This window comes from Drosophila subpulchrella, chromosome 2R (genome assembly GCF_014743375.2).
Source record: "Drosophila subpulchrella strain 33 F10 #4 breed RU33 chromosome 2R, RU_Dsub_v1.1 Primary Assembly, whole genome shotgun sequence".
In the NCBI taxonomy this organism is placed as follows: domain Eukaryota; kingdom Metazoa; phylum Arthropoda; class Insecta; order Diptera; family Drosophilidae; genus Drosophila; species Drosophila subpulchrella.
This window is the reverse complement of record NC_050611.1, coordinates 19,335,970-19,353,468: the sequence shown is the minus strand read 5'-3', so window position 1 is coordinate 19,353,468 and position 17,499 is coordinate 19,335,970. Positions and strand designations below refer to the sequence as shown.

General features: G+C 37.3%; 2 protein-coding genes across 10 annotated transcripts in view; both read left to right on the top strand.

Moving 5' to 3' along the window:
- Nucleotides 1–7,281, top strand: part of LOC119552159 — an 85,415-nt gene extending 78,134 nt beyond the window's left edge. For 5 of the 9 annotated variants that reach the window (XR_005219578.1, XR_005219579.1, XR_005219575.1 and 2 more), the window contains one exon: nt 4,438–4,576. Coding sequence is in view for 4 of the 9 variants with exons in the window: in XM_037861977.1 (XP_037717905.1) it covers nt 4,438–4,577 (140 nt within the window). In the remaining 5 variants the exon portion in view is untranslated. Of the gene's footprint in view, nt 1–4,437 lie in introns of all 9 variants that reach the window. The other 4 variants (XM_037861977.1, XM_037861975.1, XM_037861978.1 and 1 more) reach the window with 1 other exon arrangement.
- A 1,948-nt stretch (nt 7,282–9,229) lies between these two features.
- LOC119552079 lies at nt 9,230–15,465 on the top strand. The gene is made up of 5 exons (XM_037861855.1): nt 9,230–10,627; nt 12,848–13,137; nt 13,200–13,368; nt 13,448–13,634; nt 14,099–15,465. The coding sequence occupies exons 1-5, from the start codon at nt 10,087–10,089 to the stop codon at nt 14,532–14,534; spliced, it is 1,623 nt and encodes a 540-aa protein (XP_037717783.1). The 5' UTR covers nt 9,230–10,086; the 3' UTR covers nt 14,535–15,465.
- The last annotated feature ends 2,034 nt before the right edge of the window (nt 15,466–17,499 follow it).

Below are 17,499 nucleotides of genomic sequence, written 5' to 3'. Positions count from 1 at the left end.
ATGCTGTACTTACTTACCATGACTTTAATGACTTTGACTGCATCAGGAGCCGCAGCATCTTCTTGCCGCAAAGCCAAACTAATCAGCACGTGTGTGCGTGAGCGTGTGTGGGTATGTGAGTGTTATTTAGCCGAGGACAAACAATGCTTAACCGACTCTCAGTGGGTGGCAGTGGGTGACTTACTGACCGACAGACAGTCAGACAGACAGACAGACCGACTGGCAGACTGGCAGACTGGCAGGCTGAGCAGCCAAGGCCTGCGAAGACCTTTCCCTTGGTTATCCTGCTCTTTTTTTATACACTCGCTTAATAGTTTTGTTTGTTAACGTGTGTGCGTGTGTCTGTGGGTGTGCAGCATCATTACGGCACGGTACGCTTGGTTTCCTTTTTATTATGTGTGCGTGTGCCCACAGACAGGAGGCACACTCACACCCATAGCCTTAATTTTACGTTGACGACATGGAAACTAGGTTACTTTTTCAACTGCGCCTCAGTGAGCATCAGAAAAGAGAAAGTGCAACAACAGCAGTTGCGAAAAAAAAAGAATAAATATAAACTAACAACAATTGTTTATTATAAGGCAGCTGCAACAGCAGAAGCAACTCATGCTAGTGACATTGCCTCCCCCATCAACCGATGGCCTTGTGAAAGCCTCATGTCCCATGTGACCGCTAAAGTCCCCAAATTGCCAAGCCCACTGGTTAAGTAAGTTGCAGCATACACATAAAAAATGCGACAAATTGACAGTTCGCGCTAGAAGAAAGTTTGAGCTCAGAGAAAAATTCAGCCAGAAAGTTATTTCTTTCTTATCGAAAAGTTCAACTGCAAACTGTAAAATAAACCGCTTTATCAAGCTGTAGAAAGTCCAAACTTGTTTGTCACAGGACGTAGATAAATATATCTTATGGATTCATTCCACAGAGTGCGATTAACTGGCATGCTAAGCCCTAATCGAAAAGTTTAACTGCAAACTCCAACAGAAACCTTTTGGTAATGCTATAGGTATGAAAGGCCCCACGTTGGGCGCCACTTTATTTGAACAACACTTCTCAATGCACTCTCATCTCGCTTAGTTATTATTTACACTTGACGTAGTTCCTATTGTGATATTCATAATTGAAAGCAATAATGGACGAGTTGTTTCAACGAGCTTTCCATTACCGAGGCAAATCTGTTGCATGTTACATCTCCATCATGCTCTAGTTAAATCACAAAAGAGAGAAAAAAAGAATTAATGCCACTGGCAAACCAGACGGCGGAGGCAACAAAAGTGCATCAATAAATTCAATTTGAAGGTACAATAGATGCAAAACAATCCCTAGAGCCACAACCAGAGCCAGTTCCATTCCCAGGCTGCTAATTAGGCGTCGGTCGACCATCCGTCAGGCAAACTGGCGTGACGGCCAGGACACAGAATCTGAGGGAGCACCACAGGGCGGGGGTCTTTTGCTTTCAACGGCACATTTATAATTAAACAACATGAAAGACAAAGCGCCCGGCAGACACAGCAGGCAGCTGAATGGAAAGTGTGGGCGGGCCGGGGGGATCTGGAGGCACAAAGTTGCTCGGCAGCATTTATGAGCGCCCATAATGGCTGTTAACAATTTAACTTGTTTACCGGTGGGAAAGTTATATGTTAATTGGTCTCGTATAGCCTGGCACACACAGGCGCACGTGAGCCGCTCCAGGAACTGGGCACGCACATGGTTCACCACGTCCTTGAGGACATGGGGAATGATTAACTAGGCCGTATCCTGTAACCAAGGATAGTTTAATTTAAGGGGTTATTGTTTTAAAAGGATAATCTTGTAGAATTAACACATTTTTCAAGCTTTTTTAACTACATTAAGTCATTTAACTTTGGGTTAGTATATTTTCGACAGGATTTTTAGACAAAAAAAAAAAAAATGCTTAAAAAAAAAAAATTATTGTTAGTTCCTACTTCATTTTTTCTGAAAATAGGCCCCAATAAGAAGTTTAAATATTTTGTATCTTTCATTTTTCTATCTTTTTAACCAAATTAAGTATCAGGAAATATAACTACTAACAAAATGCAATGAAGGAATAAGGATATATGGCTTATTAGTTACTATAGATACTAGTGTTACTCAGAGGATTCCCTGGGGCCCCATAGACTCTCTGCATGCAGGAGATTATTAATCTGCAAATAAATAATACCCAAGAAGCAGCCAAATCCACCCTTCACCAGCCGGCCAACTCCAGTGCCCGAAAGCAGGCCAAAAGGAGGAGGCATTGTGCTGAGTAGCTCCTACTTAGTTGGCCAGCAACAAAGCCAGCCACAAACAGCACTTGGCCAAGTGAATAATGGCAGGCAGCGTCACCTGTACCCGGCCACTCCCACTTTTCCACTTTCTCACTCCCATTTCCCACTGCCACTTCCCCACTTTGGCATTAACACGTTGCGATTACGCCTCATAGCCCATGCAAAGGCACGGGTTGTGGGATGGAGATGGGGCTTGGGAATGGGGAGCTGGTTGGATGGACATGGACACATCCTGGCCAGGAGGGTGGAAACCACCACCACCATGCGGCCTTTGGCCCACATATATGCATATGAATTTGATGACGACAGCGGCAACGATGTGTGATGTTGCATCGTGGTTGCACTTCCACTCGTTAAAGTCCCTGGCTGCGGGTGGAAATGGGATTACTAATTTTTGCAATTAAATGAGAGCGTAAAAAGGGGAAAATTACTTAAATTTTTGCACTAGCCTTGCAGCAGATTGTTTGTGTGTGTGTGTGGTGTGGTGCCTGTGTTTTTGTTTGCCTTCGTTGGTCGTCCATTTGGGGCCAAGAATTTTTTAATTAAATTTCAGCCGAGCACAAAGTGTGTTCCGTGTAAACTGCGCAATGGCAGAACAATATATACACAAATATTCAACCCGATCTCTGGAACTCTGTGAATTAGCAGCTTTTGCCAGCAAATCAATCAAATTACACACACTACACCGGACTTTAGCGTACAAAAACCAGGCAACTAAAACATTAAGGGCTATATATGCAACAGTTTCGCTGGCGAATAAACAAAAACAACCAAACATTGTGACTGAAATTGTGGCAACTGTGTCCGCGTGTAGGTTTGTGATTGATTGGCAAACAAATTTTGACACTTTACACAACACCCACGGGGCAGGTGACCAATGTTTGTCCATCCAATTCGCACCCCTTTCACCACCGATCACCGATTTCCATGCCCATTCCCATTCCCATTCCCATTGCCAATCCCGTTTGCCATCTCCAGTTTGTTGAGCGTTAATTAAAACTGCTGTAAAATGCACAAAAGCGTTGAGCAAACAGCAACCGCGACGACAATCGCAGGGGGTCATGTCAAGGGGGTTTTATAAGGGGGGTTTTGGAAGGGGTTTTTTTTAAAGGGGTTGCGAAAAAACGAGTACCGTGTGTGAAATGGGGTATATGTACTTGATAACTGTACACATATGCAAACGTGATAACGCACAGCGGAAACGGAAATAAAAACAGCGCCAGATGAAAAATGTTGGACTGTGTTTAAAGTAAATAGTCTGGATTGATGAAAGTTGCATTCGAGAATTCATCAACAGGCATTTACTTCAACTGCAGTTTGAACGAAATGCAACAGGAAAATAACGAGTGCGCAGTGAATTTTGAAATATTTTAGTTTATTTTGTAGACCTAAGAACTTGTTCCATTAGAGTTATGAGTGAAGAGTGTGAAGTAGAAACCAAAGATATAATTTTATAAAACCATTGCTCATTTACCAAATATAGAAACAGCTAAAATATCATTCAATCTTTGAAATTAACACGTTTTTCCAAAGTTTTTTGGGGGCTATTAAGATGTTTTAGTAATTGAGCAAGGTACTTGGTATTCCCTTAATTATAAATAAATATATTTTAGATATATACTTTCATGTTTACAAAGTAAAGTGTGTAAAGTGTGAAGTAGAAACCAAAGATATCATTTTATAAAACCATTGCTCATTTACCAAATATAAAAACAGCTAAAATATCATTCAATCCTTGAAATTAACATATTTTTTCCAATTTATTGGAGGTTATTAAGATGTTTTAGTAAATGAGCAAGGTACTTGGTATTCTCTTAAATATAAATAAATATATTTTAGATATATACTTTTATTTTTATAAAGTAAAGTGTGAAGTAGAAACCAAAGATATAATTTTATGAAACCATTGCTCATTTACTAAAAATAAGAACGGCAAAAATATAATTCAATCCTTGAAATTAACATGTTTTTCCCAAGTTTTTGGAGGCTATTAAGCTGTTTTAGAAAATGAGCAAGGTACTTGGTATTCCTTTAAATATAAATAAATATATTTAAGATATATACCTTTTTTATTACAAAAAGCACTTTGCTTCAGGGCAATTTAAAACAAATCAAAACCGAAATCATTTACACCGATCTTTATTCCTGACAGTGCGACAGGAGAACGAGCGGAACATCCGCGAGAATCTGGAGCGCACCTGGATGATGAGGAACCGCACCGAGTTGAATCTGCAGCGCCAGCAGATGGAGATGCAGATGCAGATGCAGATGCAGATGCAAGGCGTTCCCTGAGCGGAAGGAAGGAAGTGACACCGCTGCAGCAGCGACCGGAAAAGAGATGTCAGCGCGTGCTGGAAATGCCAACGGTTGGCAACAGGAACAACAAGTTTGTGGCAGGAAGCCGAAGGACCCTTCTTCCTGCAACCCCCCACTCAATTCCTCTTTTTCCCCCATGCCCCCCAAATCAAAGTTATGCGCACAAAAGCTACAAAGAATAACAGAAGAATCCAAGAAATCGAAACAAAAAGAAATTGTTAACTAAAATATAAAAAAATAACTAATTGAGGATGGAGCACTCCGAAGTGCTCGGCTAAAGCTAAAGTTAATGCTAATTGTAGTTAAGTCTGCCCGAGCGGAAATCACTTGTTTTATATCTAACTGAGAGGTAGACTCCACTTAGAGCAAACAAAATATAAAATCAAAAGTGATGAAGTTTAGTCAATAGTTAAAAAAAACGTTGTTTATAGAGTTACTTCGATGGCATTTTAAATGTTAGATCAGGAACGTTCTGGTAATCAAATTCGCCTGCAAGCAATTTATTCAGATTTAATATCACTTGAAAATGCGCCTACAAGTATGCCATAGTAGTTTTTATTCCAATAAAACCAATGTACAAAACTAGTTTGTACTTTTTTTCACAGTATATCTTAGGCATATTTTCAGGTGGTTTTAAAACACTAGAGAATTCTACGCCTGCTCCAATTTTTGGTATACAATATGTTATTTACTTTAAAAATTAAAATATAATACCCCTTTTAATAAAAACTTTTAATATTTTAAAAATATGTAATATTTATAAGTTATTACTTCACAACTACAATTTAAATGGCGAATTTGTTTACCAGAACGCACCTGATTGTCCTGTAATTATTGTGCTAGGATATGATCTAGTTGAGGCTGCAGGACGACGCCAATTGGAGGGAGCAATTAAGCGAAAGGTTTCGATTATTCAGTTGATTAGCCAAATGGTTTCAATTTTTCTTTAGCAGAGTATTTACACCCCTTGGTTTTCCCACCCAAAAAAATAACTCCCCTCCTGAATGGCGTCGACTGGGCAGCTGCCGCGAGTGGAAAAAGTTGGTCAATAGTTACGTCTGAAGCTAAGTTGTTAACTGAAAAGTACTCCTAAGTAAATGTTAATAGCAATAAACAACAGAAAAGTTTTTGTATCTCTTAGAAGACGTTGGAGAGGAGTTAGCTGAGCAGCGCAAGCCGAAGTATCAAGTATTCCAAGAACCATTTTGAGTAAAAATACGATTTTCATAGGTTAACAATAATTGTAAAAGCGCAGCAAAGAAACATTCAATAGATTTACTCATACTTGGAAACACACAACTTGTGCCAATGACAAAGAAAAACACACAAAAACTACAAAATCCTAATGAGAACCTGCAGCAAAAATGTGTGGCGTAGCGTAAATTAATAAACAATTGAATTATAATAACATGGAAAAGTTAGATAATTAGCGGATCGATGTGAAAAAGAAAAACTGTTACTTAAGTGCAAAACGAGCTTGTTGTCGAATTAATTTTTAAATGGATTTAAACTAAGTGAAACTAAGCTAAATGTTAAATGTTTTTTTAGGTGTTCAATGTTACAATTAATTTGTGGTCAGGCAGCCGAAATGAGGTCGAATTGATTGCCAGCCTTTGCCAAATGAATAATTTTACGAACCTGTGCTAACTCAGTTGCAAAGTTTAACGACAAAATTTAGCTTGAAGCAATCTTCTATCGGTTTCAGCCAACTAAAGCTTGAATACAAAGTTGTGAACGAACTTCCCTGTCTCTCTGCCCAATTACCAATTATCCGGAAATGTATTTTACATCGCAAATGCTTCCCAATATTCGCCCGAATGCACAAGGGCAATTTGATGGGTTTTTGGTTTCTGGCGTTAAATTAATGTGAGATCCACAGATAGGAATAATATTGTTTTCACAGCTTTCACCTGCATAAACCTAATAAAGATACAAAGAGAAAATGGCAAAATATTTGTGTGACAAGCAAACTATCTTATGGCAAAATCTCTTTGTCCTTCTTTGAGGCATTGGGAATAATTTTAGCCCTCTAAAAAATAATCAATAATATTTTTCAATGTCTACGAATCTATGCCAATATACATATATATGGCTTATAAATTTTATTTATAATTTATTCTGTTAGTATACCAAACTCAAATATTCCTGGCAAGCGGGGAAGCAAAAGTTCAAGGATGGGCAGGTCGAAAACAAATGGAAAGCTTTAAATTAGCTCAATAAATTGTAATCTTATACATTTAATCGGATCGTTGTTAAATGCAATGCAAGTACTTCAAAGACATGGACTCACACACCTCATTCAGATTTGTAAGATTTGCATTTCGGTCTAGGAATCAATTTCGTATTTGACCAGCCGTCGCAGAGGCTAAACACATTCAAATTTAGGCAAGGAAACCGCAGAGGATACTTAATAATATAAACAATCAAGCCACACATTGTACTTAGTAATTGCATTTAACATGTGGGGCGGAGAATATTTACTAGGTTCGCATAATTGATTTAACTGCATGCTTATAAAAATAACGAAAGTAAAGGGGATATTAACTGAGTGGAGGTGTAGGAGACCTAATTGAAACAATATAACTAATGTGTGTAATTACGGCTAGCTAAGTGTAAAAATGTAAGCTGAATTATTATACAACCAACTACAATCGAAGCAAGTAAATTGATGTAATTGAAATACTCGTAACGTTTTGGGGCAAAAATACCAATGAATATTTGGGCGATGACACAGGTTAAAACACAAACACGCAGCATGAATAAATTAATGAATAACGAAATTATTTCTCGAGAAAAAATCAAACTTTTTAGCCTTTGAACGAGAGACTTTTGGTGCCCAATCCAGTTTGAGCAATTATTTACAAGTGAAAACCAAAAAGAAAGTAACGAAACACAAAGAAAGACACTCACTCAACCGACACACCATACGTATTGTAAATAGAACAACAAACCAAATGAGTAAATACCAAGTAGGTACATAAATAAATAATGTAAAAGGCTTATCCCAAAGTAAATCAACATTAAATAAATTAACAACGGAAACGGAAATCAAACAAAAACAGGTAATACTTCAACTTGTGTGCAAGGAATCAACTTTTACTGTTAATTGTTGCTGGCAATGCAAAATGCAGAGCCAACTGAAAAACAAAAAAAAAAAACCAAAAAACGAAAATTACAAAAATAAACCATGAAAAATGCAAAACAAATATATTTAAAAATACATTTGAACGCCTTCAGCGTTTTATTCATCAAGCAAGAAATGTTGAATCGAAAGAAAAAGTCAAACAAAAGCCATACAAGCGATAAATCAATTTGTGTCACCTGTGTAGTAAGTATATCTCAGTATTTGTAACTGAAATTGAAAAAGCGTTGAGGTGCAGGCTTCAACCACGGCGACAACAAGAAAATCAAATGAAAATAAACTGAATTTACAAGTGGACTTTGTGTATTATTTATGACCATGCGGTGCTTGTCTTGAAATGCCATGTCCTTTGAATAAGGCGAAATTTCTCCGGGGGGGAGAGGCAATAAATCATTATTTGGGTTAAAGTAAGTACACATTTATCCATATTTTTATAAAACATTTTAAGAAAACAACTAGATTCTGCATAAGGCAATCTTACACAGAAAAAACATACTCAACGAACAAAGAATTATATGCTATTGAAAGATTAAATTCGACCAAATAAGATAATTAAGTATTAACTTAAAATTTTCGGAAGTATAACATTGAAACTTAAAGTTGTATTTATTTAAATCTCCTGAGTGTAGAATTTAGACTTAGTTGAATAATAACTGTAATTTTTTGATTGAAAGAATAAATTAAAAAAACATTTCTAGGTATTCATTTAAAACGTTTGTAACTATAAATTTGAAACTTAATTTTGTATTATTTTAAATCTTCAGAGTATAATATTGAATCTCAGATGATAATACTATCGAAAGAATGTAATTAAAACATTCATTGGTGTTCAGATAAGTATTAACAAAATATTTTCGAAAGAGAGTATAAATTTAAGACTAAAGTTGTTTTTCATTAAAAATTTTAGAAGATGCTTATGCCAGGAATGTCAAAGAATCCGTAGTAAGTGGTTTTGTTCCGGTGAAGATTATCTATTAACACAGAATTTAGATATATGTATATTTTTCAATAAAAACACATAATAAAAAAATATTACAATTTTTACAACAGCGTGCTATTGTCATATTTTAATAAAATATGATGGAAAGATATCATTAGTTCCAAAAATGATATCCATGAAATGCTCCCAAGCAATTTATGCAAATTCTGTTAGTTTTGAACTAGTAGATCATGAAAATCTCGTCCACATTTTTCTGTCTATAGCAAATGTAAAGAAAAGATATAATATTTTTCAAAGTTTGAGATGTTACACTTAGCAATTTTATTGCGTTGTATCTTATGGATACCATTCATCCAATTTGCCCAAACTGTTGGAGCGCCCTCTCTCGAAAGCTTTTGAAACGTAAGGTAAAAGCTTTTTGGGGCTGTCAGTGTGCCCCACCAGCAAAAAATACCGCAGCCCCAATCGATAAAATACCAAAACCCCCACCGATGACCGATGACTAGGGCCCCAAAAGCTCCTCCCGCCAGCTTTTGCCTATCGATCGCCGTGAGCTTATCGGATTCGCGATCCGATCCGAAAAGTGGAAACAAAGTGAAGATAAATTAATAAGCAATTAGCCAGTGTAAATAGACTGTTGTCAGCCGACTTGCCGACTAGCCGAAGCAGCTGAGCAGATACAGATACAGATACAGATACAGATTGTACCGCTGCAGCAGCGCCCCGCGTGTGGAACCAAAATAAACAGGCGGCGGTGGAGAAAGGGGTGTGGAAAGAGGGGGGGGGTCGACGAGGCAGAAACAAAAGCACAAAACGGCGGACAGAACCAGTCGAAACAAAACAACAAACCGGAGCGGACGCACTCGAAAAAAAGCGAATAAAATTTATTTCTGTGCTTATAGAGTGTGTGTGTGTGTGTGTGCGTGCCTTGCGTATATTTAAACAATATTTAAAAAAAAGATCATACGCCAGACGAAAAACGTAAAAAGAAGATCATCTCCCCGCCACAGCGAAGCGGAGCAGACAGATAAATAAAAAAAAAAACAGAATCGGAGACAAAAACAACGCGACTGTGACGCGGCAAGGTGCTGGAGGTCACTCGGCCCATTTCGCATAGCAAAGCCCACCCCCAACCCCCTTCCAAGCACTTCCAATTCCAGTTCCAGTTTCCAGCCGCCCGCAAAACAGCACGCGCGATCTAAAAAAAAAAAAAAAAAAAAAGAGTAATAATAGAAAAAAAACACAACAGCAAACTCACGCGCTTCATCGTTTTATTGCCCGCCCTCTCGACTGATAAACGTCCCGTTGATAAATACATATATATCATCGCATCACAACACCAAAAACAAACACAGCAGCGCAGCAAACACCAATTATTCCAATAAAGCCAGCGGCAAGTGCGAATGCGCCCTCGATTTGTATGCCATCAGCAGCACTCGGTGGCCCATTCCCACTTCCATCCCCTGTCTCACTTCCAGACCCATTCCCATACCCACTTCCATCACCATCCCAATCCCCATACCCATCCCCATTCCCCTCACTTTTACGACGCCACTGACGTCGGCTATCGGCGTTATCGCACCGCCAACATGGTGGTGGCCGAGGGGGTTATGGACTCCGGATCGGGGATCGGTACGGGTATGGGGCACTTCAACGATACCCCCTTATCCGAGCTGGGCGTGGAGACCCGCTCGCAGCTGTCCCGCATGCTGAACCGCAAGAAGGTGTTGCGCTCCGAGGAGGGCTACCAGCGGGACTGGCGTGGCATCTCGGAGCTGGCCAAGCAGAAGGGATTCGTCGATGAGAACGCCAACAATCCCATGGATCTGGTGCTGATCAGCTGGAGCCAGCGCAGCCCGCAGACCGCCAAGGTGGGCCATCTCGAGAACTTCCTGGGCATCATCGATCGCTGGGATGTCTGCGACGATATACAGGAGAATCTGGGTAGGTACTATATATTTAATATATATAATGTATATTTAACTTGTTCTAGATAGTTCTGGGTAGTCCTTATCTTTAATTGCAAATATCAATTTGAGTTCCATTAGTTTCAGGTTAAAGTTATCGCCCATAGATTATAGTTTGAATTAGCGGTTCGTGTGTCTGCGAGAATGACCAGATTAACTATCTTTAAAATATTGATTGTATATCTTCTATAATTTAGAAAACTTGAGAGAAGTGTATACTAAGTAATTTCTAAGTAATATAATATTTCTTCTATTATTTAGAAATCTTTAGAGAAGTATATACAGTTTTCTAAGTAATAGAAGATTTACAATAAATATTTTAAAAATCTTCTATTATTTAGAAAACGTTAGAGAAGTATACACAGTTTTCTAAGTAATAGAAGACTTACAATCAATATTTTAAAGATTTTTTATTATTTAGAAAACTTTAGAGAAGTATATACAGTTTTCTAAGTAATAGAAGATTTACAATCAATATTTTAAAAATAACTGACTAAGAATTATATATATTCTCAGATATATCAGAAATATCTTAATGATCCTAATACTATTGGTAATAGATCATCAAATATTAATATAATAATATTTCAAATATTAATATAAATTATCCAGTGACAATGTACAGGAATTCCCAGTTAAGAACTATCCTAAAAATTATATATATTCTCAGATATATCAGAAATATCTTTATGATCTTTAATACTATTGACATACAATAATATTTCAAATATTAATATAAATTATCAAGTGCCAATGTACAGGATCACCCAGTTAAGAACTATCCTAAAGATTATATATGTTCTCAGATATATCATAAATATATCTCTATGATCTTTAATACTATTAGTAATAGATCAACATACAATAATATTTCAAATAATAATATAAATTATCAAGTGCCAATGTACAGGATCACCCAGTTAGGAACTACCTTTTATTTTCAAGAAGTATATATACCGATTATTAAATACATCAAAACTTGACGTAGAAAGGAAGGTTAAATTACACATTTGAATACTATTTGAGTTACAAATAACGATTTTGATCTTATTTTGGTTGATTCGCTTTTGGATTTATGGAAAAGCCATTCTGTCATCGCGCTTATAAGGATGTTGGCAACGATATCGGTTGTATGCGGAACGCGTATATATTTAACTTATCTATGACGAATTTATCTAAAGCAAACATGGGTTATCAATGAATACACAAATAAATTGACAACAATGGCTATCAATAAATACATAAACAAATTGAGTTATGATGAATACTAGATATGTAGCTACAAAAATAAAAGTCACCCACTTTTGAATGATTTATTTTTGTTCGCTTATTACTTCAACAAGAGGTTTACTGGTAATACTTTTTGTTATCCACCTGAAAAAAAACGAGTGTCATAAATGAAAACCTCAGAAAATTATTTATAAGCTACAGTAAAACGTCCATCATTTAAGAATGAAGTCCGTTTAATTATTTGAACAAAGGGGATTCACCTGACAAAAATGGTAGCCATCCATAAAAAGTCTCGAAGCAGACATTTTTGTTTGGGAATGTTTATTTGTATAGAAATATTTGTTTTGGTCGAACTTTTCTATGATCACATTGTATGGAAAAACAAATTAAATAGCTTAGAAGGTCAAAGCTGATGTACGAAAAATAAATTTATTGCAACACGAGACGAATTTTTAATACAAATTATGGTATTTCCTGTACTCCAAAAGCATTGCAATTCAGTTTAATTAGGAATTCTCAATTGTGCAATAACAATTAAACCTAAAATATTCCAGTAATCTATTTAAGTATTTACTGGTTTAATCTGGAATATGTGATTTATAACAATTATAATATGGGTTTGACTCATTTAATTATGGTTAAATATGAGGCATATTTTCAGATATAAAACCAGATTGTTTTTGTTGAATTCCAAAAAACAACATATTTTTGAATTCAGAAATATATAAGTATGTTGTTTATCAATTTTGAAATGAATACAGTTCTAGAAATATCTATATTATTTAGGAGACTTACAGGATCTTAGAAGTTATAAAGGTTTCATTATTAGATATTATATATATATATATTCTAGAAATACATATAATATTTAGGAGTTTTATAGGATCTTAGGAGTTATAAGGCTTTTATTATAAAATATTTGTATTATATGTAGATAATATTATTAATTTATAATAATCCACTACAGCCAAGGACACCCGGCGCTTTATTATAAAGCAGGAGCAGCGGCAGACCTCTCTGGTGGAGGCGTGTCCCCCGCCCCCCAGCGACTGTTTCGAGACCAACAACAACTACAGCAGCAACAACAACATCACAGTGGGCCAAAGTGTCCAGATCCTGAGCGACGAGGACCAGAGATGTGTGCAGATGGGCCAACCGCTGCCCAGATACAATGCCTGTGTTCTGTACGCCGAAGCAGACATCGATCATGCCACCGAGATCATGAATAATCTAGAGTCTGAGCGATACAATCTCAGGGTGAGTGAGATATTTTGGGTCTTGTATCTTCCAACAAATAACCGATGAATATTCTAAAACAGCTTTTCCTGCGCCATCGCGACATGCTAATGGGCGTTCCCTTCGAGCATGTCCAACTCTCCCACTTCATGGCCACCCGCTGTAATCACCTGATCGTGGTGCTCACCGAGGAGTTTCTTCGGAGTCCGGAGAACACATACCTCGTGAACTTCACCCAGAAGATACAGATCGGTGAGTAGCTGCTGCGCTCTTCGTAACTCAGGGTCGCCAGACCACATAACAAGTTACCCGCTCTGCTTCTCTTTCGTAGAGAACCACACTCGCAAGATCATACCGATTCTGTACAAGCCAGATATGCACATACCCCAGACCCTGGGCATCTATACGCACATCAAGTACGCCGGGGACTCCAAGTTGTTCAACTTCTGGGATAAGTTGGCGCGTTCGCTGCACGATCTGGATGCCTGTTCCATCTACTCCACGCGACAGGTGCAAACGTAAGTGTTGATTCTGTATTAAACTTTAAAGGTAGTAGATAAAAAAGGTTTACAAATGACTGACAAGACAAGATATTAATTAAAGTCAATTTCTAAAACCCAACAATGCTTTATTGTATTCACACAAAATGCTCAAATGTATACCAACTGCTAGTAAACAAAATATATAAGCAAATAGCATTCACCATATGAGCGATCAACCTTAGAACGAACTAGCCGGAATTTTTAGATAATTTCTTGTGTTAGAAAAAGATACTTTTAAGTTTTTAAGATAATACTAGGGAAGTAATATGAGTAATATACTTCTAAAGGAAATACAAAACGGAAAAATGCTTCATTATATAATAAAACTGATAGAAAGATAATAAAATCAAGAATTCTTAGGGTATTATCAGAAACTTACGATAAGACTCTTTCCGAAAAACCTTGGTATCATAAGTAATGCTAAAAATCTCTCCCCACAGACCCTCGCCAGTGGAGGAATCGGCTCCCAAGCGGGTGACCACGCCCAGCATTCGGATACAGATCAATGACAAGGATGTGACCGACATGCCCAACTTCAAGGTGCCAGAGGCGGAGACCACCATCGTTTCGGTATCCGGCGATACCGGTTCCCCTCTGCCGGAACACAAACCGAAGAAAAAGGATCGCTTTCTGCGCAGAATCACGCATAGTTTCGCCAAGACGCCGAAGAATGAGAGTGGCAGTGCTAAGACCCTGCGACATGCGCACTCCGTCAGCACCATAAACGTTACGGAACGGGAAAGGACACTCAGTGCCAGCAGCTCCAATATATCCACCACATCGGAGAGCAAGAAGAGCTTCATCAAATGGCAGCCGAATATCCTGAAGAAGGCCCTATTCTCCCGATCCAGCAACAAGCTACAGACGCCGGGTTGAGAGATCCTTCAGTTAGGATAGCCATTCATTCGATTCCTGGATTCCTTGTCGTGTGCCCAGTCTAGTTGCGGCCAAAAAGAGTCGCCAATGTCGTCACCCTCCACGCTTAGTGATAGTCCTTAGCCTAATCCCTATCAAAGTCAACTAACTTAATATACTTAGACGCACTTGTTAACTTACAATACATAAGACAACAACGAATAAAGACAATACCACGTATACGCACAAATGTATCACAAAGCACGCATAGAGGACCAAAAACGATACGATATGCTCTATATATACGTATACTGTAGGCTGTAGATTTGATAAACAGACAAATTGGCAATTGCGTTGAGTGAGGTTAAATGCGCGACACTGCTAATCGAAGTGCTCAATTAACTGTTAGTCACGCGTTCGATAAGTGACTTACTTAATTAAATTATCTCTGTTCTCGCAACTCAGACCCCAACTCGGATGAGTAATGAGTAATGACCATATATAAACTATATGTACGTATCATCACATTGTAAATTGCTCAAGCAGTTCTAACCGACTGCCAGCAATAGGTAAACTGTTTGTTTTGGGTACCGCATTGGGCCGGACTCCCATGTGATTAGCCTTACTGTTACCGATTGTTACTTGATTATACACACACCTAATAAAAAGCAGAGCGAAGATTATCAATACAGTTCTGAAACGTAATCACATAAAACAAAGGCATCGTCATTTTTTTGATGTATTGACAGTCTTTGGCAGTGCGTTTCGAAATCATAAGGGGTCAACAACCATAGTAAAATAAATATTATTATTTAAAACACTAAAACAAAACCCGCTCAATGTCGGGCATCGATCGCTAGAACTTCGACCTTCGCGCCACGCGTCACTTATGGTTATGAAACGCACCGTGACCGTATCGGAAATGATCTCGCTCCAGTTGAGCGGCAATAAACTGTTCAATGTTTGGCTCAATAATTTATTGTTGGATTTAGACAACCTTTAGTTCGTTCATATGTTTAATAAACATTTGCAGTTTATGTGTGAATCCCCCCCGTATATATTTACATACAGTACATATTGAGTGGAAATGTTTATCAAGTTCAGTTCCGGTTAATCTACAAGACAGTTCGAATCGGTTTAAATTTTTGTATTTTTTTTGTTTTATTTATTTTCTGTTTTTTATTGTTTAAATCGTTTAATGTTTTAATAATAGCTCCTCGCTCACATTCCTCACTTCGCCTCTTCCTGCGTTTAATTTCGCTCTCTGTGTGTTACAATTTACACTGTGAACAAATTTGTTTTTCATTTTAGCCTTACTGCTTGAGCTTGTTCTTTAAACTTTGTTTTTTGTTTTTCTGGTTTTGTTTTTTGTTACTTTTTAATTGAATTTATGTTTTGTTGTTTGGTTGTTTCTCTGCTCAATGTTGTGGTTTTCATGTGAGTGTGTGTATTTATATATATCGATTTATATATGTTATTAATTTTAATCTGTCGTTTGTTATCCGCTTAGCTTGGTTTTCCTTTGTTAGAGTTATTTTAATGATTTCATTATCGTTTAACAAAATTAATAAAAACAGTTTTGTAATTTGTTTGCTCTTTGCTGTATGTATATGTTAATTGATCAATTTATTCGTAATTCGCAATATTAAAACAATGTAACGCATGATGTTGCATCTTCTGCCTCGACTCGCGCTCTATGAGTATTATTTGCAAATTGTTTCGTAGCTTAATTAATGCCTCTCTTTTTTGGGGATGTCTTACATTCGTTTCGACTTGTTATTCATCTTATAAATCTAACTGATTGCATTTACACAGAGTGTGTTCGACGACGAGTCTGAGTGGAGGGGCAGGGCAAATGGAACTGGAATCTGGTAACTGGTAACCGGCAACTTGGACTCGGGATCGGGATCGAACAGAACCTAACTAACTCAGACGGAACCAAGGGTCGTGTAAGTGTCTGTTTTTGTTCGTTTTAAAGCGTTATCTTCTATATTTAAGTGTTAACAATGATTATGATTATGGAAGTCAGCTGAAGAAGTCTGTATCGGTTTGGAAGTTGAGTTATCATCGTATTGCGAGTTCCCGTCTTATAACTATGTTATGCTGCTTGAGTACGCATAGGTATTTCCGAATCACCTTCCTCAATATCTATAACTCGACTCCCCTCCCTCGTACTCCGTCCTTTAATCATACATACATACACATGGAGATATATTCATCGTCGTGTTTTTGGGTCGCTTGCCGCTTTCGACTTACTAATAAATTAAAACAACGCTAATGAATCTGTTTTTCGCCTCGCTAATTGTGAATTCTCGTTTAACGTTCTTCTTCATCGCTTTGCTCCTCCTCATTTCTAACTTTTCGTTTATTATCGTTATCAATCAATTATCAATTTCAATTTTCATTTATACATACTAGGTTTTTCATTTAATTTTCTCGCATCAATGCTTTAGATTTGTGCCTTGGACAAACGTCTGTTAAAAATCGCTTTCTTTTTTTTTCGCTTTTTATTTCCGTATTACATTAAAGTTAGTTTTCGGTTTAGAGCGCAATACAGTATTGGTTGAGCTCAGCATTGTTTAAGTTATTTAACCATTTTGCCTACTACTCAAGGTGTCTGAGGATCTGATGGAGCAGCAGAAGTTTCCAAATCAAATGACCATAGATCTTATCCAGGACAGAATGAAGAGCCTCGTAGACCAGCTACGACTGCTTTTTATTTCCTAAAGGGACACTACAGATAAAGAAAATTGGCTATTTAAAACATAGAAAAAAATTCTTGAATGAAGAACAAGACTATCTAAAGCTAGGAATTTTAAATTCAATTTCGAAATATCACTTTGGAAATTCTTTTTAAACGTTCTTGTGTGATTAAATATTACAGAACTCGAAATATCACTTTGAAAACTCTTTATAAACGATCTTGTAAGATGAAATATTGCAGTATTTAACGTTTTCTAACACTACAAAATTGTAATTATTATGG